The following is a 24951-nucleotide window of genomic DNA, read 5'->3' as shown; positions in this document are numbered from 1 at the left end:
CTTCACCGACACCCCCCTACCCCCCACCCCCTCCTCTTCCTCCCTCTTTTTGCCACCCCCCCGCCGCCCCCCCGCCATCGCCGCCCCCCCAGCCTCCTTCTTCGGCCCCTTCTCGCCCCCCCGAGCCCCCCTCGTTTCCCTTTTAACGCCTTTAAAGCCCTTAAAACCCCCTCCCCGCCTCTGCCCCCCCCCCGGGCTCGCAGCCGCCCCCGCCGCCATGGGGGCGCGTTATAAGCGGGGGGGGGAGGGGCTCGCGGGGGGGGGGGCGCCTTTGTCTCCGCTCCCAGCCCCGGCGCCTACTGCGCATGCGCGCTCCCCCCCTCCATCTTTCCTCCCTCCCCCCCCCCCACACCTTTTCTCTCTCCCCCCCCCGCCCCGCCGCGCAGTTGGACTCTTCCCTCATTCTCTCCCGTGCCTCTTCGGGGGGGTACCATTCGCACCGCGGGGGGGGGCGCCTCGCTTTTTCTCTCCACCTCCCCACCCCCCCTCACCTTTTATCCCCCCTTTCCCAACACGACTTAATAAAATAATCTTAACTATTCCCTTTTCTGCCCGATTTGCGCCTTTTAGCCTGTTTATCCTCCCCTCTCCTCACCTCGTCCCCCCCCCGCCGCCGCCGCGCGTGGTTCGCGCCGCCCCCACAACCCCCCGCGCGCCGCGCGCTGCCCCCTTTTGCCCGGCGGACGCCGAGCGGAGCGGAGCCGCCCGCGCCTCAGCGCCGCCGGTGAGTGCTGCCCCCACGACCCCTTTTTTTCCCCTTTTTCCCCTTTTAAACCCCTTTTGGAGCCTCTTCAGCATCTCGCAGCCCAAGGGGGGCGCTGCCCGTTGGGCCTCGTCACGTTTCCAGGCCGCGGTGAGGGGGTTGGGGGGGGTTCTGGGGGGGCCTTTCCCTCACGGGCAGCGGTTTCTGGGGGTCCCCTGAGGGATTTGGGGTCCCCTGAGGGGTTTGGGGTCCGTTCCCCTCATGTTGCCGCAGGGAACGGGGTTATTTCTTTTTTCCATCCCCTGTGGGGTCTCCTCCCTCTTTCTATCTCCACAAAGAGGGTGTCCCATGTGCCCCCTCCCCCCATGGAGCAGTTTTTGGGGTGTTTTTACCCCTCAAATTTTATTTTTTTTTTCCCTCAGAGGGGTGTGTGCTGCCCCTCCCCAAATCTCCGAGCACCCTTCCCATCTTATATCAACCCTGCGAGCTCCTCCAAGCATAATTATCCCCTCACAGCCCCCCCCCAAAAAAAAAAAAAAACACCCCATTTTTTTTTCCAGGCTCCTTGAAGGGGCTTTTAGGGCTCCCAAACCCCTATTTAATCCCAAACCTGAAGGAGGAGGCTGTGAGAGCCCCCCAGACCCTTGGCAAGGATATTTTGGGGGGTTCAAGGGGGGGGAAATTCAACCTGGCAGCTCCAACCCTGGAGCCCTGCACCATCCACCCACCTCCCCCAATCATCTTTACTCCGTTAAGGGACAGAGATCGGCGTGGATTAAACTCTCTGAAGGCTCCCAGTAAGCTTTACTGGCCGCTGCCACCCCGTTACTGGTGCCTGGCACCGCTCCACCCCCCTGCAGCAGGCTGGGACCCAGCCTGGGCTCTGCTGTGTCAGGGCTCTGCTCGAATCCCTTCACGTTTTCCCTGCTCATCTCGCCTTGCCTTCTCCTCCGTCCTCCTTCTGCTCCTGTTTTTCCTTTATTATTCTTTTTTTCCACCCAGGAAACCCAGCTTCAGGCCTCTGCTGGGGGAGCAGGCAGAGCCCAGGGGGCTCCCCGTGCCCTCTTGGGATTTCCGAGGATTTGCAGCGGTAGCTGGAGTCGTTGAGGCTGCTGCCATTCCTTTTTCCATCCTTTTTTCCCCTCCTGGTGGTCACCAAAACCGGCACGGGGTTGTCCTTTCGATCACCGCAGGGTTATTTCTTGCTATCCAGGCTGCTGATGCTTCACAACTGGTTGCAATCTGATGTTCCCAGCCCTTTTGTGCTCAGGACAGAGAGGAAAACGCCGTTGCTGGGCTGTGGGGCTGTAATCCTGTCCTCTCCTCTTCTAGGTGTGCCTTTTCCCTCCCTGACTTTGCAGGTACGCCTTTTTTTTCCTGTTCCTCTTGCTGTTGACTGTGCCACGCCGTGTGAAGGTGACTGCTCCCCTCCTCTCTTCCCCTGCTGCTGCTTTCCCAAGCCCTGGGTTTGTGTTTTAATTAGCAGCGAGAATCGCTGGGGGAGCAAAGAGGCAAGGTTTCGGGCGGCTGAGGTTGGTGTCGTCGTCGTTTCCCTGCCCAAACGTTAGCGGGGAGCTTCCTCTTCCAGCAGAGGTGATCTGACGAGGGCAGAGCTGATTCAAGGAGTGAAACCAGCAAAAAAAAAACCTGCACCACGCAAGCCTTAACGTTTCCTTTCCCTTCTGCTCCCTGTGCCGACCCGGTACCCGTGTGGAGGAGGGGGTGGAACCTCTGTGAGAGGCCTCCAGCCCCTCCGGTGCAAAAGCAGCCTCTTTTTTTCCCCAGTTTCCCAGTCTTGGTTCTCTTTAACTCGCTCTGAATCACCAGAAAGCACTCCCAACACCTCTCTGCTGCAATCTAGGACCCTGGCAAGCTGCAACGTGCACTTTTACAGCCAAAAAGATGCGTTTCCTTTACAGCCCTGCCGTCAGGAAGAGCACAAACGTGTTCCTGGACAGAAGGGAAGGACCAGCTGCTAAATTGATGCTCAGAGTTGACCAAACTTTATTTTTTTTTTGCCTGCAGCCGCGGGATGATGCGTTGTGCGCCGTGGTTTTACCCAAAAAGTAGCTGGATTTCAGGGGATAACGCCGCCGAATAGCTTAAACCCAAAGCTTACACGGAACAACAATAAAAAGGGTTGACAGACGGGCAGCAGGGACCTTTTCAGGGCCTATTTTTAAACTCCAGGCATTGTCCTGCAGCGCTGGAAGGTTGGTTCTGGCTCGAAACACCCGGGAAGTGGTGAGCAGAGAGTGAAAAACCCGTCGGGCTTTTGGTCAGCTCTTCAGGAGATGCTGGGGGACGTTCACCCGAGGTGCTTCGCTCCCTGGGGGCGTTTGATATTTGGCGTTGAGAAATATTAATTTGTTTTTGCCATCGTAAAATCACTGGAGGAGGAAAAAACTCTGGGTTTTCTTGGTTCTTGAGTGTTTCTGGGCTCGAGGGACCTTGCTCAGCTTCTGAAGCTTTTAAAAATAAAGCTCAGGGTGGTAGGAGTCCGAGCTTACCTGGTTAAAATTTGTTCCAAATCCTCGGAAGAGCTAAATTTGTCCCTTCAGGTGTTGTCAGATGAAAAAAAAATGTGTTTTTTTCTCTTTTCTTGGTTATAAACTCATTGAAAATGGGGTTTTTGGCCCCGAATGAGCCTCAGCTTTGGCCACCACGGGACCACGGGCGTCTTGGGCGTGCTGATGCCTCCTCTGGGCGGTGTTTCCCTCTGCAAAACCCTTCCCCGGCCATAATCTCAGGAAACCACAAGCCTTTGAGTTCCTCCGAGCTAAAATCTGGTGGGGAATCTGTGGTCGTTTGGGCTTGGGGTTTGTTCTCCCGTGCAGAACCGACCGGTTTGGGGTGCTCGGTGACTGGAGGATCCGCGTCTTGTCGGGCTGCAGAGGTGCAGCCCCGTGGCCGTGGCTCCTTTTATTAATTCTGGAAGGATTCTGCGAGCTCACACACGTCGTTTTGAGGATTTTTCTGAAAAATTAGGCTGAAAAAATAGGCACTAACATCCAATTTCCATCTCATACATAAATTGCTGGCTCGAAATAACTGCAAATTCATGACTCGACCCTAGAATCCTTAAATTTTCAGCGTTTATTTAAGGATTTGCTCTTTGTCCTTGCTTACCTTAAACCAGGGGCACCCGAGCTTCCCTTTGTCACCTGCTCTCCCTGCTCCCTGTCATCACCGGGAGCCTTTTTGCATAAATACATTGTAATTGTTGCTTAAAATTAAAGGTAATTGGGTGACTGTGGTGGTGCAAGCTGAAGATGCATAGTTCTGGTGAGTTACCCAGCTGTAAGTTGAATTAAATATATGATCTTACATATTATGGGGGCAGTTAACTCGATTTTAATACGTTCAGCTCTTGTTCGTGTCCTCGCTGCCGAGCTGCTGCGTCTCTAGTGCTTGGAAATCTCTCTTAACTCTTTTTATTTTCTCTTAATGCTGTCGTAGGAGTGAAAAATGTAAGTACTCCCAGCTGTCCCGTGGAAAATTGGGGTGTAGAAATGCTGGCCTGGAGCTTTTACTTTATTCCTTTGTCGCCTGGGAGAAATCAGATGAGTAAAATTCAGGTGCAGCTTGCAGATGTTGCCTCGTTTTGATGCTCTCCTCCGAAAATCCCGTTTAAATTAATACATTGATGACTTAAATTCACTGCTTTACTAATTTAAACCGCATTTTTTTCAAATAAAGCTTCAAAAGACAAAGGTTTTTGGTTGGAATAACGGCCAGTTGTCGCTCCCTGAGCTCCAGGCTCGTAAAACCTTCCTGGAACTGCGAGCCGTGGCTGAGTCCTGGCTGATATTTCCTTGCTGCCTGAGTTTTGATCTGTGCCGGGCTGCCAAATGAGCTGCAGTTCCGAAACCCGCAGCTGTCTGTCGCTAAAAGGGGAGCTGAGCTGATTTAGGGGCACTTGGCCTCCTGCTTGTTTTTATCCAGGGGTCTGACCACGTCATCCTGCTCGCCTACCTGCTCGTTAGCTACCTGAGCAGTGAATTCTGTGCTTAAAATTTTATTTCTTTTACCATTTCCAACAATCAGAGGTATTTCCTTCACCATTTCCAATTATCTGCATCTACTAGAACCTGCCCGATTATTTTTTTCCCTGTCCACTACGATTAAGGCAGGAAAACCCAAAGCACGAGCAATGTTTTTTTACCTGAACTGATCTTTTTGTGTAATCTACGTGAACAATCTCCAGCTTTTGGTCGTTTTTGGTTCACCAGCACCCAGGCTTTTGACCCCAAATTGTCATCATTTCTCCGTCAGCTCCCCCTGCTGGCTTTCTGCTAGCAAAAACCCAAACAGTTGCAAGCAATGACCTCTAAAAAATCCTCAGGAATTAGGACAACTTACTTTTTTTAGCAAATCAGTGCCTGGTTGACGATATCTAGCAGGTAATTAAGCGCTAACCTGCTAATTTGAACCGATCTCTTACGTCCCAGGGCTTTGAGCAGGACCCCAGCAGCCTTATCCTGGTGGTTATCACCCAAAAGTGAAATTGGAGGTGACTTCAATCGGTGCCTTTATTTTTAAATCATTATATAGTTCTCAAAAGAGAAGTGTTTTGAGGAGGAATCCGATTCGTCACAAATTAAGCATGTTTGGAGGCAGTTTCGCTTCTCTGAGCTACAATTTATACCAAAAAAAAAAGAAATAACTAAATTCTTAGGCTCTTAAGTGTGAATTATGACAGCACGGTGCCTTTTGTCAGCTCTCTGTTAATTCCTGAAGCCTGCATGCCCTCGCTTTGTTGGCTTTTGCCGCGACTACACTGTTGTGCTTCTCTTTTTTAATGCTGCCCCTTCTTTGGAAGATGAGGACGAGGAAAACTCCGTGCCCGGTAGAGAAAGTTTGGGTAGACAAACCCAAATACGACGAAGCCGAGCGGCTGCACTACGAGCGCGAAGCCATGCTGGCTGCTGCCCCCGAGGAGTGCCCGGAGCTCGAGGCTGTGAACGGGGTCCTCAACGATGAATCCCTCGTCGAGGGTGAGCCCAAAGGGGACCCGAAAAGAGGGAGGAACGGGAAAAAGCAGAGGAAGAGGAAGAGGTCTCCCAAACCCAAAGGCGCGGCGGCGGCGGCCCCCAAGGCGGCCGACTCGGTCCTCTCGGGTTTGTCCACCGAGCACGTGTGGTTTGAGAAACCCTCCCACGATCACGCCGAGAGCTTGGCCAGGAAAAAACCGGCGGATTTGCAGAGCCAGGAGGCGGTTGAGACCCAGCAGCCGGCGTCCAAAGCTGCCCAAGAGCTTCCCCCAAAACCGCGGATGCTCTCGGCGGCCCTGCCCTGCACCCACGGCAGCCTGAGCGCCTGCCACCACGTGGTTCAGGGCGTCTGGCTCAACAAAGCTGACTTCGAGAAAGCCGAGAAGCTTTTCGTCCAGAGGTCTCAGCTCTTCGCTCCTCCGAACCTCCTGGCCATCCCCTCCCTCGTGCCCGGCGCCGAAACCGGGGGGTCGAGGACGCCGGATGAAGGCTACGGGACAGCCCTGCCCACCCCCGCTACTCCCAGCTTAGCTCCGGACCTCGTTAGCTCTGCCGACCTCGTTAGCTCTCCTCCCCTCGATACCCCTTTGCCGGATTCCCTCCACCCGACGGTGAACGGCAAGCCCCAAGCTTCCAGTTTGCAGGCTCTGGTCTCGGAGGTGTGGTTGGAAAAACCTCTCTACGACGGTGCCGAGAAGAGCTTCTACGAGAACATGTTCGAGGGTGCCCCGGCGGAACAAATCGACGCCCCCGAAGCCTCCAAAAAACCTCAGGAGGATGGGAAGAACCCCGGCAGGGGGCAAAAAGAGGGTGCTGAGCGCACGGAGCCCACCGGTTCTCCTCCTCCGAGCGGCGCCGAGCACCTCCAGCCTCCTTTTTTCTTCCTGCACCAGGACAGCGAGGCCGTGTGGCTCAGCAAGCCCACGTACGACCGCGCCGAGGCTCGGTACTACGCGGCCGAGGCTCTGAAAGCATCCAAAGCAGGAGAAAAACCGAAAACACCCCAACCTCCGGTCCTAAAACCCTCCCAGGCAGCTGCCAAACCTCCGAGCGCGGCCGCTCCAGAACCCAAGTAGGAGGAATTTTCTTTTGGGGTGGCTCAGGATTGAGCTTGGCGGCGTTTGCGTGCGCGGGGGGCCCCCCGTTTGCGGGCGAAGCGTTTCGGGGAAGCTTCCCCTGAGCCCCTCGCCTCGCGGAGGGGGAAGGCTGCTTGGTTGATTCGTTAGGAAATGGGCCCTGCGAGCTGTTAATTACGGGATGAGGCTGGTGGGGTTCCAGCCCGCTGGGCTCCTCTTTGGGGTGACCCCTGGGGGTCGCCCAAATCGGAGCTACAAAGCAGCTCGAGGGCAGAGCTCTTGGAAAAAAAAGCTTCCCTGTGAAGCCTTGGGTAAGGCGCTGCCCGATGCTGTTGTCTCTTAAACACCCGTTTTGGGGTTTTTTTTGAACCCTGAAATTTGCTGCTGTAACGAGGGGGGAGCTCGTCTCAAGGTCGGTGCTCAAATATTACCGTGCAGTTGCCCTCGGAGGGGGGAAAAAAAAGGAGATTTCAGGGTTTTCTAGGGGTTGTTTGAGAAGTTTTAATGAGAAATGTGATAGATATGGGGTTAGAGAGCGCCTTCAGAGCCTTTCACCCTGTCCTAATTAGGATAATTTCCCCTTAGCTGGACAGAAGCGGGTGTTACGCCTTTTTCCCTTCCCCAGGGAAGTCGGGGTGGGGTAAAATTGGGTGTAATTTGTCTGTTTCTGGGATTCTTTCTCCGTAATCGTGTCTGGCACCTCGAGCAGGGTTTCGAGGTGGAAGACCTTGACCCGATGGAGGAGGGTAGGTGAGGAGGGCGCGTGTTTCACAGGAGAGATTTGGGGTTTTGGAGGTGGTTTTGGGGCTTTTTTTTTGCCTTTTCTATCGCGTGATACAGCCTGGTAACGGCGTGGCCGGGTCGTGATGCTTGATTCTTGCTCCCACCACCTTCTTGGACCAACATTGGGTCTGGAGCTGTGTCCGAGCTTGAAATAACACCAAGCACGGGGTCAGGAGTTGCCTGTCGCGGGGAATTTCCTCCAGATTTAATCACGTGTTGAAACCTGACGTAGAAAACCCTGCTCCGAGAGCTTTTTTTTTGGGGGGAAGGAGCTGATTTCTTGTCCCCACTCGGTGCCCTGTGGCCAAATGCAGGTCAGGCGAGGCAGACGGGCGGCCGATTAGCCTGCCCTGCTTTCCTAAGAGGATCCTGCTCGCTTAAACCCCATACCCCAGAGGGGGAGACGAGCAGCAGGCGCAGCTCTACGAAGGCAGAGAGCTCTTTTCTCCCATCCCCACTACAAGCTGCCAACCTCAACCCCTTCCAGGACCTCACTTTGTTGTTCTTTTTTCTCCTTTTCCCTGCAGAAAAATGGCAGTCGAGTTCCTCGCCCACGAGAGGATCTGGTTCGAGAAGTTCAAGTATGACGAGGCCGAGCGGAGGTACTACGAGCAGATGAACGGCCCGGTGGGCGGCTCCTCGCAGCAGCAGCAGGTAAAAGGGTGCTGAGCTCAGCTTTTAGCAGCCTCCCGAGCTAGCACAGAGCAGGCAGAAGGAAAATTATCCACCCGGGCTTGCGTTTCTGTATGATTTCCACTCATATTTTGCTTTTTGCAAGGGTTGAGAGGCTCCCCGAGCCTTCTGTCTGCACTCCTGGAGCTGCTACGCTTTTCCTGGCAGGGGTTGCATCAAATACAGGAGGTGATGTTGGAAGGGAGGTGCCAGGACCCCGAAAAGACGAGGAATTAGGTTCCTCTCCTTGTACCCCTGCACTTTTAAGCCTGGAAGACTCACCCCACTACCAATCACCTGGAGGGGAGGAGTGGGAGCGCGGTGCTGCCGCAGCACAGCCCACCTCAAGCAGTTTTCCCCTCGATTTTTTTAGTCCCCAAAGTCTCCCTTTTAAAGCCCGGAGCTGCCGTAACCTCTTCCTGCGACACAAAAAGGCTGCTAACTGCTTGTGCGTTGAGTCGGTTCCCTGGAAAGCTGCTTAGAGTTTCCCTTGCCTCTCTCTCTTTCCCCGGGGTGGTGAAGGGGGAAGCTTCTCGCTGAATTTCCAGGCCCTCTCCGCCCGTTCCTGCTGCTAGGGGAGCGGTGGAACAGCACCTTAGGACGCTTGCCTAAAAACTGGGAGCTTTCAGTGCCTGAAAAGAGCAAATAAATGTGCTTTTGAGGTGGCTGCAGGGAGTTAGGTTAATTTGAGCCACGTCAGGAGCTTCCAGTGAGGAAGTTCTGCCTGCGAGAGGGGGGTTTGAAGGCTTCTGTAGCGGTTTTTCAGCCTTTTCTCTGCTGAAGGGAAAAAAAATCACGGTCCCTTAAAGCCCGTCTGCGGCGTGGAAGTGGCTGCCCACCTGAAAATGCCCACGCAACAGCCCGGGCTTACACGACGGGGGCTCGTGGAGAGTTTTCCTCTCACAGATCTTCCTCGGGGGGGGGGGGGAGGAGGTTGCAGGCTGGGAGAGGCGAGGAGCCAGCGCGTGCTGAATCCTTGGAAGGAACCCTCCCCCCCGTTCTTACCCTTACATTATTATTATTTTTTAATTAATTTTCCCTGACCGGTTTCCCGCGTTTTCCTATATATTTTTTTGGGGGGGAAAAAAAGAAAAAAACCTCGGTTCTTTCTGCACTGTTTGCAGGAGAACGGAGCCAGCACGATCCTCCGCGACATTGCCAGAGCCAGGGAGAATATCCAGAAATCGCTGGCCGGAGTGAGTACCCGAGCTCTCTCACCAGCTGGCTACCCGCAACCATTTTTAGCCGTGGCGCATCTCGCAGAAATCCCCTCGGGATCCCACTTCCCAAATTGTGGGGCTGATTATTTTTATTTTTATTTTTATTTTTATTTTTTTTTTTACAGTTTAGAGGAGAGAAGTTAAGGTGTGCGGTGCTGTGTACCACCCGCGTAGCTCCGTCCAGAGCTCGTGCTGCTTATCTGCTCGCTTGGCTTTGAAAACCAAACTGGATTTGGGGCAAAATTTTTCGGCTGTGCATTTCTCTACTTTTTTTTTTTTTTTTCTCCTGGTGGGATGTTAGTTTGTTCCCCCGAGTCTTATCTTAAGGGGTAACGCTTAAAATAACCTCGTCGGGCAGCAAAGCACCAAGCTGCTTCGTCTCTCGTGGGGTACACTGAGCTGCCACCTTCTCTCTCCTGTCTCGCTTTGGGTTTAGGGTATGTGCAAAAAAAAATGGTGTCTTCCAGCTGGGGAATTCAGCCTGGCTGCTAGCTCGCCAGCCCGTAAAAGCCGAGTGCTTTCTGGAGGTGTTTTCGTGCTGATTTCCTGGGCAGAAATTATGGATTTGACTGGGCAGAAATTTTTTCAAGACGAAGCTGGTGGCTTAAATGGAAAAGCGGGCTGGTTTTGTGGGTGAAAAAAGGTGAGAAAAGACAGAATGCAGCTGACATGTCTTGATTTCTGTGCCTGACTGAGATCTCGCTGTGCCTGTTGAACTCAGTAACATTTAAAAAAAAAAAAAGAGAAGGAAAATACCTGGAAGGTTTCTAATGCTAATTTCTGACTTCAGCACTGGTTTTTCGGCCAACAACTTAGGGAAAATAATACCCTGCTTGGGTGCTCAGTAGGATTTACCAGCCCCTATCCAAGATTTTAGCTTGGACTTGGGGCAAATCCGTGGGGAATTGAGCTCCAGCTCCAACAGAGCGGGAGGACTTCAGGCACGGAAAGAGTTTAAGGACTCAAAAACCTTTTCAAACAGATCCAGCATCTGGTTTGCCAAGCCAAGCTCAGCCTGAGGACTTCCTTGTCCTGGCCTGCACCTCCTGCATGTGAGAAGCACCTAAATTTGGGTTGGCCAAGTCCTGTAATGGGGAGAACTGGGGGAACTGGCAAAACCCCAGGCTAAAACCAGAACAGAGCTGAGAGTCAAGTCCTTTGGCCCCCTGCAGTGTTTCTTGGGGGAGTTAGCATTGAATATCAACAATTATTCTGCTTTTTTTTCCTTTCCTGCAACGAAGACTCAGTAGGTTTGAGGATTTTAGGCCAAGATTGACCAGCGGGACCTCAAATTGGGAATTTGGGGCATGATAAAAAGTGGTTTTGGGTTTTCCAGCGATGGCTCGAAGGGAAAGCATTTTTTTCCATGCATTGCCATATCTCAGCAACCTGAAGCAGTAAACCACAGCTGGATCTTCTCTGCTCTTGGGCGGGTTAGAAGAGCTCAGCTGTTGAGAAATAAAGCTGAAACATCAAGATTTTTGTAGGGTTTTTTTTGTAGCTTTCTTATCTAAAGGATTATTAACCTTGGACAGCCACGCCGTAGGGTAAGCTTGAATTCAGAACGTGATTAACCTTCATTTTTAGATCTCAGAAGGCCAGATTCATACTTCTGAACGTGCAGAACAATCCAGAATCGTGTTTTCCTAGTCAGGATTTAGTCTTTCCACCTGAATACTCAGAGCTCTGGTCAGGAATGTAAAGGTGAAACAAGCAGACGTGGTTTTAGCGCGATGGGGAGGTGGGAGATGAGTGCTTATCCCCGTGAAATTCAGCCGAGACTGACTGCAGATCTGCCTCAGCTGGCTGGTGGTGTTCTGAAATGTTTGCTGGAGCGCTCCAAGGCTTGAAGGGAATCCTTTTGCACCTCCCGAAGGAGAGCACGGAACTTGCCGTGCCCGAAACGTTTGTTTGCACATACCTTTCATCCTGCTTTGCATGGTCATCTCTGCTTTGAACCGTCACCCCAGGCCGCCTCCTGCTAGATCACTGACGCTTTCCCAGGCCAAATTTTGGAGAGACTGCAGCTGGTGGGGAGAGATCCTACAGGTAGGCATCTGTGCCACGTTCAGAAACACATCCGTGTGCACGAGTGGTGCACATTCTGTAGGAAACCAGCCTGGATCCATCCTGCTCGTCCCTAAAAGCCTCCTCTAGTCCTTCAGCGTGGTTTATCTGATGACTTCCAAAGCTTCTGGGGTTTCCAGAGCTCAGGTAGAGCTGATTCAGCTCAGAGCTCAGCTAGACTGACCCGAGGGGAGAGGTGTCAGACTCCTGCGTGCGTGCATAAAATAGGTTTAATTTCTGAAGCTGTGAGTGCTCTGTGAACACCAGACAGGAGAACCTGCACGTTATCCAACCTACAACAGCTTGTAAAATCTCCATGCTGGTTGTAACTGGTTTGCTCAATTGAAGGGGAAGGGCTGATGCCTCCAGGTACTTCTTGGAGCGAGGGAAGTGTGCCCTTTGCCAGTTTTTCTCCTTCGTTAGTGTTTTCTCTTGATTTTTAAAGTAATGTTTTAGAGTCTCACTTTAGAGAGGACCAGATGCTGAAAGCCTCTTGAGGCTAAGAGAGCAATTCCTATTTTCTGTCCTTTGCAATAAGCAAGGAGGTTCCCAGGGTTTTAATTTGCTTGGGTGGCTGAATTTGTGCTCCTTGTGTCCTCCGGGTCACTAGAGGGTTTCCAGGCTTGCTACGTGGAATATTTTAAGTTGATTTTACTGCTACTCAGCGTATCACTAATGAGATCAGCTCCAAAACTATGGCTTAAGCTTAAGCAATAGTTTTAAGCAACGTCAGGGAGCTGATTTCTGCTTTGTAGAGCTCTGCACCATTCCGTGAGCGCTGTGTGGTGCTACACAAACAGCACCTGAGCTAATAGATGGCTCGGTTCTTATCCCAGGATCTTAAACTGCTGACAAGCACAAAGGGACTGCCCCTGCTCGGCTCTGCCATCTCCCAGGGGTTTGGTTAGTGGCTGCCAGGCTGGCAAGACTTGAAATTCTTCAATATTATCAAGGTAGAAGAGAGAGAACTCGACTCGTGTCACCAGACACGACTAAGAGCGTGCTCCAGGCGTCTTATCCTAGCTCTGCCTCCCAGCTGAGCGTGTTCTGCAGGCTCTTGAGACGTGCAGCAAGAAGGTGGATGAGTTTTTTTTTTGAAGCAGGCTTTGTTTGGTGTGGAGTTGGTGTGCCGCTGACGAATTGGTGTTGCTTGATGAATTTGCCTGCATGTGGATCCCCGTCCTGCACTCCAGCTGCTCTCCAGCATGAGCAAAACCCTTTTTTCTGTCCTCTCCTCGTTGAACCAAACCCCCAAACCTCTTGCCCTTTCCAGCAGAAGACAGCCCCGTGGAGCAAAGAAGCTCCTGCCCGTCAAAAGAGGCAGTCGGGCCGCTCAACTGTAAGTCACCTCTGCACGGATTGAGCTGCTTTTGGGATCTGAGAGGAGGCTGCAGGGAGAAACAGCTCCACTTCTTGGTCCTTACCACGAGGAGCATCTGTCCTTCCACTCGTGGTTGTAGTTTACCCTATACAACAGGGTCTTGCCAGCATTTAGGGGCTGCAGATCTGCGCTTGGCGTCCTTAACTGCTTTCCCTCTGCCCCCCTGTTCCTTTTTCTTCATCTCTGCTCACTGCCGAGGTACCAGGAGCACGTCAGCTCTGCCAGAGAACCACAGTAATTACGTGCAGGGTGCACTCAAATACAATTTTTTCCTATTGTGTTCAGTTATAAATGGCACTTGAGGCATGAAGGGCTGCATTTTCTTCCCTTTCACCGATTTCAAATAGCAGATAAGGGCTTGTTTTAAAAAAGAAGCCTTTTTTTCCTTCTTTTTTTTTGCTGCTAAATACTTTTTGAAGCCGAATCGCTGTCGTTGTTCCCTCAGGACGTGTTAAAATCAGTTTAATCCTCTTTGAGAGGAACCAAAGGCCGGACTGGGGTAAGTGGGAGTGCAGAAATGCTGGGATCTCCTTCCAGCTTCCACGGGGACTTGCTGCATGACGTTAGGCAGGTCCTGTGCTCCGTGCCTCAGCTCTAAGAGACAACCAGCTGCCCTTCTGGAGGAGCTCAGTGTGAAACCCAAAAAACTTTGTGTGTGTTTAGTGATCTGAGACTGATTTCATCCCCTGCTCATCATTGCCAGCTGAAATTTTGTGAAGTTTCATGCTTCGTTCTGTAGAGCTTGTTAAATTGCCTTCAAAGCCTGCAGATAAAATGGCCTTGTTCTTAGACGGGCTCTCAAATTTTGTTTTCCCGAAGGCTTGACCTTTTGTTTCACTGTTTTGTGGGAGTACATGTAAGTGAACAAATCTGTTTCATCTCAATTTTCCTTGTTGCAGAGCGCAAGCACCACCTCTTCGGGGCCCGGCGACCAAAATGAGCTCCTTTCCAGAATTTCTCACCTGGAGGTAGAAAATCAAAACCTTCGCAGTGGTAAGTAGGAGAATTTCCTCACATGAAAGCAAAAACCAAACCAAGTGGGGTCCTGCTCCTGTGGGTTGTCTCCTTTATTAACCTTGGTGTGCCTGGTGATCTTAAATCCCACTTTGAGCAAGAGCAAATCGGTCTTGAGAGCCTACAAGCGAAGGTTCTCCCCCCACACCCCTTCTTGCAGTCGTTGCAGATCTTCAGATGGCCATCTTCAAGTTGGAAAGCCGCCTGAATGCTCTGGAAAAATCTACCTCCCACCAGCCCTCCCCAGTTCCACCGACCCAGGTGAGCCTCAGCCAAGTTCTCTTCTCGAATCCTTCGCTGTCACAAAGTGCTGGGTCATTTCTGAGGCCTCCTGCCTGGCTGCTGAGGATGAAAAAGAGAGATGGAAGAGTTTAGGAAGAGCTCGCTGCTGCTTTTCAAGCAGTTTTGGCAGCTGCTTTGTCATCTTTCCCTAATTGGTATGTGTAGAAAGAAGACAAAAAGGCGGTTTTTCTGCCCAAAGACAGAAAAACCATGCTAAGAGATTTCAGCAAAGAGGAGCTGACACAGATCTGTGGAAGTCTGGAGCTAACAAATATTTGGTAAGGATTTAGCCCACGGTGCTGCAAGTTTCTCAGCACACACCACGTAAAGCGCCACTGTTAAAATAGGTGAGCAGAACTGGTGACTTTTATTTCTTTTACTTTTATTTTTAAACAAATCTTCCTTGTTAGAAGGAAACCTTCCTTGTTAGAAGGTTTTCAGGGCAAGATATGGTCTCCTCTAGGTAAGTCCTTGCCTTGGGGCATGCAGTAAGGCTGATTTGTAAGGCCAGGTTCCCAATAGCTCTCCCCCTTTATGTTCTAGATATATTGAACCACTGAGTCCTTAAGAGAAGGGTCAGCTCTTGGCTTCAGGGCATTTTTTTCTCCATGAATATTTTTTTCTCTATGAAGTAGAGCCGCTTTGGGATAGCTCAGAGGTCTGCTTTTAGCAAAGTAGGTTTCTCTTCCTGAGTTTTTCCTGAGCCTGAAGTTATATCACAGCAGCACTGACGTTCTCCTGTTTTTTTTTTTTTTCCTGAATGCAAACTTGAATCCACGTCACCCCGATGAAGAAAGTGGAACCCTTCAGCGTTCCCTCCAAGAAAGTGGAGCTGCCATCTGCTTCACCTGCCAAGAAAGCCGAGCCAGCCGCTGCAGAGGAAGATGACGATGATGACATCGACCTTTTTGGCAGTGACGATGAAGAGGAAGACCAAGAGGCTGCCAAGGTCCGGGAGGAGAGGCTGCGGCAGTACGCGGAGAAGAAGGCCAAGAAACCAGGTCTCATTGCCAAGTCCTCCATCCTCCTGGACGTGAAGCCGGTGAGTAAGAGCTCCTGCGTGAGGCTGCATGTCCCGTACAAGAGGCTTTAAACCATCTCATTTTCACATCTGTATTGACTGGGGATAGATCTGACCTGCACGTTTCCAAACGAGGGTTCAGAGTGAGGTTGGGTGAGCTGGGATCTGCAGCACTTGAGCTTCTGCTCTGGTCCTTGGACCATGGCAAGCGCAGGCTGTTGGCTGAAGGATCCTTCTCTGAGCAGGACTGGCTCCTGCCTTTGAAGAAAGGATTTTCCTCAGTTAAACCAAACCCAAATAATGTCCTAAAAATTAAAAGAAACCCGTTTTTATCAAATTGTCACAGTAGAACCAAACTATGGGCTGTCTAGTGCTCCGTTTGCACAAGAGAGTTGCCTTTGGTAAAAGTCACTTTAAAATGAGGGCTTCGAAACAGGGATGTTGCTGCTGCAGAGGGATCCCCCCTGCATCTGCAGGGCCAGATTTGTCCCTGCAGGGACAAAAGGGACAAAATTTGTCCCTGCAGGGCAGAATTGAAGCAACGTGTTTTGTAGCATTGCTGCAAAACTTAGCTCCTCTAACCCCTGCAGCTAATTCTGGCGAAAATAACAGCCCAGAAAGGGCAGTTTGCATCAGCTGAAATCTACTGAGAGGAGGAGGAGAGGAGCGTTGAGTGTTACCTGTGGGTCAGACTGCACGCAGATGTGTAATAAAACAACTGCCTGCACGTTGATTATCTCAGCTTAGACAGCCTGATCAAGGAGGATGCCTTAATTTTTGTGGGATGAGGGCTACCATTCAGTTTGAGGGGGAGATCACAGAGTCCTCGGTCACTGGCCACCTCCTGGGGCTGACGGTGACATCTAGGAGAGCATTTAAAGTTCCAACTTGGTGCCCCTTGCAGTGGGACGACGAGACTGACATGGCCAAGATGGAAGAGTGCGTCCGCTCCGTCCAGATGGATGGGCTGGTGTGGGGAGCCTCCAAGCTGGTCCCGGTAGGCTACGGTATTAAGAAGCTCCAAATCCAGTGCGTGGTGGAGGACGACAAAGTCGGGACTGACATCCTGGAGGAGGAGATCACCAAGTTTGAGGACTACGTAAGTCTTTTTGTGGGGTGGGAGGCGCCTAGCCCATGGGGTCACTTTTAAATAAGACTTTGGCAAGCTTGGGTCTCAAATAGAAAACCACGTGGAGTGATATCTGTGCCTGCTGAGATACTCCTGTGTGTTTGTGTGTGTAGATATTTAATTCTGCCTGACGTAGACACCTTGCAGATACTTCACAGAGCCATTTTTGCAGGCTCTTGCTCCTTACCACCCAGCCTTACTTTGAGGAGCCCCAACAAACGCATGCGTTTAACCCTGGTGGCTGGGGCTGGAGATGTTTCCATCTCCATCCTGCCTCCAATTTCGTGGAAATTGGCAGCAGGAGTTCCAGCTCTGTGCCAGATAATACACAGATTTAGTAGTGCTTCCTGCCTCACCACTGGAAGGGGGAAGCAGCAGGCCAAATTACCCATTTTTATTCATTTTCCTCGCATACATTTTGCTTATATTTACAGTAAATCAGGAACTGATCTTAGGCGTGTTGCTAGAAGCTAAATATGGATGTTTTTCATCAGCTGGACTCCCTAAAGATTCGTGTAATGATGAGCACAGTGTGGTGTCTTGTTATGTCTGGTGTTACAGGAATATTAAATAACAATCCATGTTGGCTCTCAGCACAGCTGGGGAGCTGGCCTCAGAGCCCTGGGCGATGCTTGATCTGTTTTTGAGCAGAACTAGTGCATGCTGTGAAGAAATCCCCACTGTGAGTGCTTTCTTTTGTGTCTGAAAACACCTTGGTGACCTCTAGCTGCTGTTCTTGTTCTCCTGCAGGTGCAGAGCGTCGACATTGCTGCTTTCAACAAGATCTAGAAGCAAACCTGTATCCTCTCTGAAACTGTAACTAATAAAGATCAAGGAATGCAGATTGTATGTTTTTTCTCTCCTGAGTGTAGCTTCCCCAAAGTGATGTCTTGAAGACTTTGGGTGTTTCCCTTCATAAAAGGGAAGACCTCAAGATGTGTTTCTGTGTTGAAATGAAGGTCTGCTACTACTACTACTACAAAAAAAAAGCCACTGAATTTCCTCTTTAATTTTTCTCCTTGCTGCTTTTGATACCCTGTGCAGGTCGCTTCAGCTGATCCTTTGCTTCGTGAGGAGCTGGGGCTGTGCTGAGTGTGGCCCGTGGAAAGGGGAGGTGGAATTCCTAACCGTAGGCCAGAGTCCTCTGTCACGGTGCCAGAGTCCAAGGTCTGGGTGCAGGCTGCACGGCGCCAACACGGAGCAGATGAGAAGCACCGTGGGGCCCCGCTGCGAGCACGGGATGGAGTTGCAGCAGCCCCCAGCCAAGTGGTGATGGCTCCAGTTCCCAGGAGCCTGGTGTCACGGGTGCTGCTGTCCCCAGAGCCTCATGGGGCTGGTGTCCCATCTGCTGGCACATCTGGTGTCACGTGTGCCACATCTCCTGGTGGCTGGATGGGCCCAGGGTCCTTGGTAGTGATATTTTGTCATCCCTGGAGCCCCACGTGCCTGTAACTGCATGTTCAGAGTCCCAGGTGTTGTCCTGGCTGGTGTCCTGTATGTTTTCTCTCATGTCCTGCTGTCCCCAGGGCCCTGTGTCCTGGCCCACCTGGTCCCATAGGTGCCTGGTGCTGCATGTACTGTGTCCCAGCTGTGTGGTGTCCCCTGTGCTATACCCTCTATGATGTCCTGTGTGCTCTGCACTATCCCTGATGTCCCCTGTGCTACACACTCTGTGATGTCCTGTGTCCTATCCCTGATGTCCCATGTCGCATGCTATATGCTCCATGATGTCCTGTGTCCTATCCCTGGTGTCATGTGTCCTATGTGCTATGCATTCCATGATGTTCTGTGTCCCATGAGCTACCCTTCACGGTGTCCTGTGTCCCTTTTGCTACCTGTCCTGGTGTCCTGTGTCCCACATGCTGCCACCCTTGATGTCCCGTGTCCCATGTCCTACATAATCCATGCTGTCCTGTGTCCCATTCCTGGTGTCATGTGTCACGTGCTATATGCTCCATGACATCCTGTGTCCTATCCCTGGTGTCATGTGTCCCATGTACTACGCACTCTATGATGTCCTGTGTCCCACAAGCTGCCACCCCTGGTGTCCCGTGTCCTATATAATCCATGATGTCCTGTATCCTACCCCTGATGTCCCGTCTCATATGTACTATGCACTCCATGATGTCCCGTGTCCTGTCCCTGGTGTCCCGTGTCACATGTACTATGCACTCTATGATGTCCCGTGTCCTATCCATGATGTCCCATGTCCTATAGAATCTATGATGTCCTGTGTCCCATCCCTGGTGTCATGTGTTTCATGTGCTATATGATCCATGATGTCCTGTGTCCCATGTACTATACACTCCATGATATCCTATGTCCCATGTGCTATACACACTATGATGTCCCGTGTCCCACATGCTGCCATCCCTAATGTCCCATGTCCTATATAATTCATGATGTCCTGTGTCCTATCCCTGATGTTCCGTGTCACACTTACTATATACTCCATGATATCCCGTGTCCCATATGCTCCCCCCTCCTGCTGCCCGTGTCCCCTTCACGCAGCCCCACACCCCATACCCCACCTCCCCCTCCGTCCTATGCCCTTCCACACACCACCTCCCCTCGTGCCCTGTGCCCTATGCCCCCACCATCCCTCCCCGTGTCCCAACGTCCCCCCTCAAGCCACCACGTTCCCTCTCGCCCTCTGCCCGCCCCGCTGTTCCCCGCCAGGCCATGACTCCCAGGCTCCCTCGCGCCGTGTGGCGGCCATGGCGTTGCTGACGGACCTCTACCAGCTCACCATGGCCTACGGCTACTGGCGGGCCGGTCGCCACCGTGTCCCCGCCGCCGCCGAGCTCTTTTTCCGCCGCGAGCCCTTCCATGGCGCCTTCGCCCTGGGCGCGGGCCTGGCCGAGGGGCTCCGCTTCCTCCGCGCCTTTCGCTTCTCCGCCGCCGGTGCGTGAGGGACGCGGATAGGGGGACAAGCGGGGGTTGTCGTCGCTTCTTGGGGTTTGGGGAAAGTCGGGGGATTTGGGGGTTACGGGGTGGTGTCGGGGGAAAGAGGGGTGGGTGGAGGGTGGGTGGGGTGGGGTGGGGGGATGGGGACACCCTTCAGGGGGATCCTCAGCGGGACTTGAGGGAAGGGGGGCTGAGGTGAGGGGACAAGGTTTTGGGGGAAGGGGACCTGGCGGTGTGTTTGGGGGGGGACAGGGACAAACTTCAGAGGGATCTGAGTTTTTGGGGGACATAGGGGGCGGACAGGGGACTCCTCGGGGGGATTTGAGGGAAGGGGGGCTGAGGTGAGGGGACAGGGAAATGCCTCAGAGGGTCTTTGGGGACAAGGGATCTGGGGTGGGGGGGGGGGACAGGGACATCCCTCAGAGGGATCTGAGTCTTTGGGGGACATAGGGGGGACAGGGGGATCCTTGGGGGACCGGGATGTGGCTCAGAGGGACTTGAGGGAAGGGGGGGGCTGAGGTGAGGGGACAGGGACGTGCCTCAGAGGGTCTTGGGGGATGGGGGTGTTGGGGGGGGGACAGATAGGGGGACATTCCTCACATTCCTCAGAGGGATCTGAGTCCTCAGGGGGAGGTGGAGGGGACAGGGACGTGCCTCAAAGGGACTCCTTAGGGGACACTGAGGGACAAGGGGCTGAGGTAATGGGACAGGGACGTGCCTCAGAGGGAATTAAGGGGCAGGAGTCCTGGGTGGGGGGGAGGAGGGGACAGAGATGTCCCTATGAGGGATACGGGGGGCCTCAAAAGCACTGTGGGACCTGGCAGAGGGGCAGGGAAAGCCCTCAGTGGGATGGGCGACCCCTCAGAGGGACCTGGGGACGGGATACCCGGTGTGGGGACATGGGGACATCCCTTAGAGGGAACAGCAGAGCCTTCAGAGGGTCTCAGGGCATAGAGGGTCCCCTCAGAAGGACCAGGAAGGGAACGGGGACATCACCCAGAGGGACCAGGAGACCTCTCAGTGCCACTTGGGGTTCCCTCAGAGGAGCCTGGGGACCGAGGGGACACCGGGGCACCCCTCGGGGGGGTCCCTTGGACAGCCCCTCAGAGGGATGGGGGCTCGGCGTGGTGCCCTCTGAGGGGTGGGGACGGGCTCTGTGGTCCCGTCCCCGCGGGCTGAGGTGTCCCCTGCCCCCGCAGACATCGCCTACCTGCGCTCGGTCCTGCCCAGCACGACGGAGGACGCCTTCTTCGATTACCTCTGCACCGTGGATGCCTCGGAGGTCACCGTCTCTTCCGTGCCAGAAGGCTCCGTCGTCTTCTCCAGGGTGGGACCTGGGTTGAGCCTCGCAGGGGGACCCGGGGCCGCCAGCAAACGGGGCTCGGCCGCGTCCCCCCGTCCCCAAGCTCAGCCAGGGAGACGTCACCGCCGCTGTCCCCACAGGTCCCGCTCCTGCAGGTGAAGGGGCCGCTGCTGGTGGTGCAGCTGCTGGAGACCACGCTGCTGTGCCTGGTCAACTACGCCAGGTAAGGGCCCCTCCTGCTTTTTGGGGATGCCCTGGCTGCAGAATTCATCCGTCCCTGCTGCACCCATTGTCCCTGCACCTCGTCCGTGTCCGAGCTAAGCAGCACCCCGAGAAAATCCCAAAAAATCATCTAGGTTGGAAGAGCCCTCCAAGATCCCCCAGTCCAACCCCTGACCTAACCCTAACCCGTCCTCCACTAAACCCTATCACCAAGTTCTCCGTCTAAACGTCTTTTAAAGCCCTCCACCGCTTCCCTGGGCAGCCCGTCCCAATGCCTGACGCCCCTTTTGGTGAAGAAGCTCTTCCGATAAACCCGTTTTTGTCCCTTTCTCTCCCAGCCTGGTGGCCACCAACGCCGCCCGCTTCCGCCTCCTCGCTGGCCCCGAGGTGAAGCTGATGGAGATCGGGCTGCGTCGCGCCCAGGGGCCGGACGGCGGCCTGTCCGCCTCCAAATACTCCTACATCGGGGGTGAGTGGTGCCCCGCAGCACCGCGCGGTGCCGCGGCCGTGCCGTCACCCCACCCTCCCCGTCCCTCCTCGCAGGCTTCGACTTCACCAGCAACGTCCTGGCGGGGAAGCTCTACGGCATCCCGGTGCGCGGCACCATCGCCCACTCCTTCATCATGTCCTTCACGTCGCTGGAGGAGGTGCAGCCCAAGGTGAGCGGGATGGGACGCCCCATCTCCGGCCGCGGGACCTCGTGTGTCCCCCCCAGTGCTGCTGGTTCGGGTTCGCGGAAGGGCAACGGGGCTGCTGTGGGCCGTGCGTGGTGCAGGGACACCCTGGACGCGGTGCTGATGTCCCCGAGCAGGTCCTGGCACCGCTGGCGGGCGGGGAGCCGGTGGATCTCGCAGCCCTGGCCGAGTCGTGGTTGCAGCGGGTGTGCGAGCTGCTGCAGAGCCCCCCCGAGAAGGCCAACCGGGGCGAGCTGGCCGCCTTCGTGTCCTACGCCATCACCTTCCCGCACAACTTCCAGGGGCTGCTGGACACCTACTGCGTCATGAGGTGAGGACGGACGGGTCCCTTCCCGTCCCTTCCCGTCCCCCTGGGCTTGCAGGAGGAGCTGGGAGGAGAGGACAGCTCCCAAAACGCCTCCTCGCAGTGTCCCCGTCCTTCTCTATCACCTGCCTCAGGTCTTTGGCCTCCTGCTCAGCTTGCCCTCGGTCCCTGTGCAAAGAGGCCACGGGCTCTAATCCTTCTCCTCGCCCTCTCCAGGAGCGGCCTGCCCAATTTCTGCGCCGTGGCGCTGGCCCTGCACCAGCTGGGCTACCGCGCCATCGGGGTGCGCCTGGACAGCGGGGACCTGGGCCAGCAGTCCAAGGAGATCCGGCGGGTGCTCCGAGCCTGCGGCACCACGTGAGTCCCCCAAAACAAGCAGGGAGCCTGCGGAGAGCATCCCCTGCCCCGGGCACCCAGCACCTCCTCCGTCATCCCTGGGTATTGGGGTGGGTGCCCTCCTTGCTCGATGGGGTGCCGGGACACCTTTGGGTGCTTGTAGGCTCCCAGGTTTTCCCCCCCAAGTCCCCCGGGGCCATCCTTCTGCTCCCTCCCCAGCTCCTCACTTTCCTTTTCCAGCTTCCAGGTGCCCTGGTTTGGGAGCATCCCCATCGCCGTGAGCAACGACATCAGCGAACGGAGCCTGGAGAGCTTCATCCAGGAGGTGAGGCAGCCACGAGGGGTGGCAACGGGACTGTCACCCTCCCGTGACTCAGTTTCTCCTGCGTAAGAGCAGTTTCCAGGCTGGAATAAGCGGATTTTTGGGTGTGCCAGACAGAAACCAAACATTTTTGGGCAGAGCAGCCTCTCACCTGCCCCGTGGCTCCGGTTTTAGCATGGATTTAAAAAAAAAAATGAGAGGCAGGACGGGCTGCTGATGGTTGTCGTCTTCTCCGCTGCACCAGGGGAGCGAGATTGACGTGATCGGTGTGGGGACGAACTTGGTGACGTGTCCCCTGCAGCCATCGCTGGGCTGCGTCTACAAGGTAGGAGAGGCAGCGCGGCCCCCGCTTGGCTTGGGGATAGTTTATGTTTTTTTTTAATAATTTATTAGGTTTGAGGGTTGTTTCTTTTTTTTCTTTTCTTTTTTTTTTTTTTTTTAATGATTTATTCGGCTGTTTTGCCTCAGTGGCCTCCCCGGCACGCATGGGGCCATGGAGCTCTGAGCAGCCCTTGGCACCAGCTTCACGTGGCGAAAAAACAAGGCGCCCGTCCCCATAACGTCCTCTTGTCCCACAGCTGGTGGAGGTCAACGGCTCGCCTTGCCTGAAGCTCACGGAGGAGGAGGAGAAGATGACGATCCCCGGGATTAAGGCAGTGTATCGGCTCTACGACGATGCTGGTGAGTGTTGGGAACCCCGTTGATCCTAAATCCTGATCGCCCCTAAATCCTGTCCCCGCCATTGTCAGCACCCTTAACCCAGCCCCCCTGCAGGTCACCCCGTCATGGACCTCATGGCCCTGGAGGATGAACCCGCACCCAAGGCAGGGCAGGAGCTGGTGGCCCACGTCCTGGGGAGGAGAGGAGAGGCCACCACGGTCTGGCCGAGCACCGTGGAGCCCCTGCATCGCACGTACTTCAGAGACGGCCAGGTGAGGGGATGGGAAATTCCCAGTTCCCTGGGAAATTCGGGTTCCCAGGGGAGGGATGAGGTTGTGCCCCATCTGAAATGGGTCCCCCGGGGTTTTCCAGAAGGGTCTGTGGGGTCTGGGCACGCAGGTGGAGACGTGGTTTGGGGCTGCTCTCGGCCAAGTGGCTCTCACCACGAAGTTTTGGGGCTTCTATTGCGAAAACCCTAAAAGTTTCTGCATAAAAGACACCATCCCTTGTTCAACTTCAATACTGAGCAACTGTCCTGCATGGGGACAACCCTGCCAGCTGCACCGTCACCGTTGCTGTCACCCCGTCCCCACGGTGCTGGCGGAGCTGTGCCGCTGCCACCACGGCCCTGGGTCATTCAGGATCGGGTCGGGGTGGCAGCCCCACGTAGGGACACTCTTTTATCCCCATCCTACAGGTGTGTGAGGAACTGCCCAGCCTGCCGGAGGTGCGGAGCCACGCGCAGAAATCCCTCAGCCAGCTCAGCCCCGCTCACCGCCGGCTCCGCGAGCCGCAGCCCTACCCGGTACGTCCGCCGCTTGCTTGGCTTGATTAATCCCGCTCCCATCCCCAATTTTCTGCCCTGGTGAAGCCCTCGGGCTCCTGCGGTGTCCCTGGGGACACTCAATGTCCCCTCTCGCCCCAGGTGGCCGTGACGGAGAAGCTGCACCTCCTCCTCGCAGAGCTGCGGCAGGCCAGGCAGTGAGGGGGGTCCCCGCGCGCCCCCCGCGCTCTGCCAAGCCCCCGCCTGGGGGCCAGCGCTTCCCACGTCCTCTTCGGAAGGCCGGGTGATTAATTGGGAATTAATGAGGCTAATGAGGCTGCTGCTCCACCGATCCCCTCCGAGGACCACGCTGGAACTGGAAGCGCTCCCCGCGCGCCCCAGGTGCCCGCGGATGGGGCAGGCAGAGCTGGGAGGTGGCGGGGCCACCACGTCCTGGGCTGGGACACGGCGGTGACCAGCGTTGTCACCGCATTGCCTGGGACTTCCCTTCCTTCTCTGCCCCTCTCGGTGGCCCTGCCACCCCTGTGCCTTCTACGGTGGCCACGCTGCCCGCCTTGGTGGCCTTACCCGCCCTGTGCCTTCTGTGGTGGCATCTCCAGGCCACGGGGACCATCCTCGTGTCCCAGAGCCCCTGGCGAGGCTCAGCGGTGGCACTAAAATCCCTGCCGAGAAGGTTTCCCACCCACGGAGCCGTGGCAGATGCACTTTGCCCCCTTTCTCCCCTAAGCTTTGGCTCTGTGGCCCCGTTTTTTACCTTTCCATTTTCTACGAGGGCTCCCGAGCATGGAAGGCGGTTTCAGATCAACCCCCATGACCTCAAACCTCGATTCTTAGAGAGGAAGCGTGGCACCAAGCCCTGCCCTTACTTCATCCAAAGCACAAAACAAAATCAAAGCCTTACACACCGGTGCTGCGAGCACGCTGCGTGCCTGCCCCAATCCTAAAAAAAAAACAACTCTCCTTCAGCTTGAATGTCTAATTCATCACCTGCCATTTCACTTCGTGGTGTACATTTGAATAAAACTGAAATGAGAAGCGAGCGTTGAGCGATGATAGCAGCTGGGGGGGGACCCCAG

The 24951-nt window shown here is 54.5% G+C and overlaps 2 protein-coding genes across 5 annotated transcripts; both read left to right on the top strand.

Annotated features, from left to right (window-relative positions):
• Nucleotides 1-662: 662 nt before the first annotated feature.
• EEF1D (eukaryotic translation elongation factor 1 delta) lies at nucleotides 663-17184 on the top strand. Of its 4 annotated transcripts, XM_084282666.1 has the most exons (10): nucleotides 663-724; nucleotides 2036-2064; nucleotides 8084-8210; nucleotides 9353-9424; nucleotides 12789-12854; nucleotides 13796-13889; nucleotides 14071-14171; nucleotides 14986-15234; nucleotides 16118-16312; nucleotides 17093-17184. In XM_084282666.1, the coding sequence occupies exons 3-10, from the start codon at nucleotides 8088-8090 to the stop codon at nucleotides 17129-17131; spliced, it is 939 nt and encodes a 312-aa protein (XP_084138792.1). In that variant the 5' UTR covers nucleotides 663-724; nucleotides 2036-2064; nucleotides 8084-8087; the 3' UTR covers nucleotides 17132-17184. The 4 variants fall into 4 exon arrangements, with proteins under 4 accessions (XP_084138792.1, XP_084138793.1, XP_084138791.1 ...); XM_084282667.1 differs by lacking the exon at nucleotides 2036-2064 and having other exon boundaries at nucleotides 668-724; nucleotides 12792-12854; XM_084282665.1 differs by lacking the exon at nucleotides 2036-2064 and having other exon boundaries at nucleotides 668-724.
• A 1690-nt stretch (nucleotides 17185-18874) lies between these two features.
• NAPRT (nicotinate phosphoribosyltransferase) lies at nucleotides 18875-24910 on the top strand. Its single transcript, XM_084283252.1, has 13 exons — nucleotides 18875-19246; nucleotides 20449-20576; nucleotides 20693-20775; nucleotides 21113-21243; nucleotides 21318-21433; nucleotides 21586-21779; nucleotides 21990-22130; nucleotides 22350-22434; nucleotides 22676-22756; nucleotides 23010-23112; nucleotides 23206-23363; nucleotides 23789-23896; nucleotides 24017-24910. Exons 1-13 carry the CDS (start codon nucleotides 18889-18891, stop codon nucleotides 24074-24076), a joined length of 1746 nt encoding a protein of 581 aa, XP_084139378.1. The 5' UTR covers nucleotides 18875-18888; the 3' UTR covers nucleotides 24077-24910.
• Nucleotides 24911-24951: the final 41 nt, after the last annotated feature.

This window comes from Netta rufina (assembly GCF_964035555.1).
Source record: "Netta rufina genome assembly, chromosome: 2".
NCBI classification, from domain to species: domain Eukaryota; kingdom Metazoa; phylum Chordata; class Aves; order Anseriformes; family Anatidae; genus Netta; species Netta rufina.
This window is presented reverse-complemented; position numbering and strand designations above follow the sequence as displayed.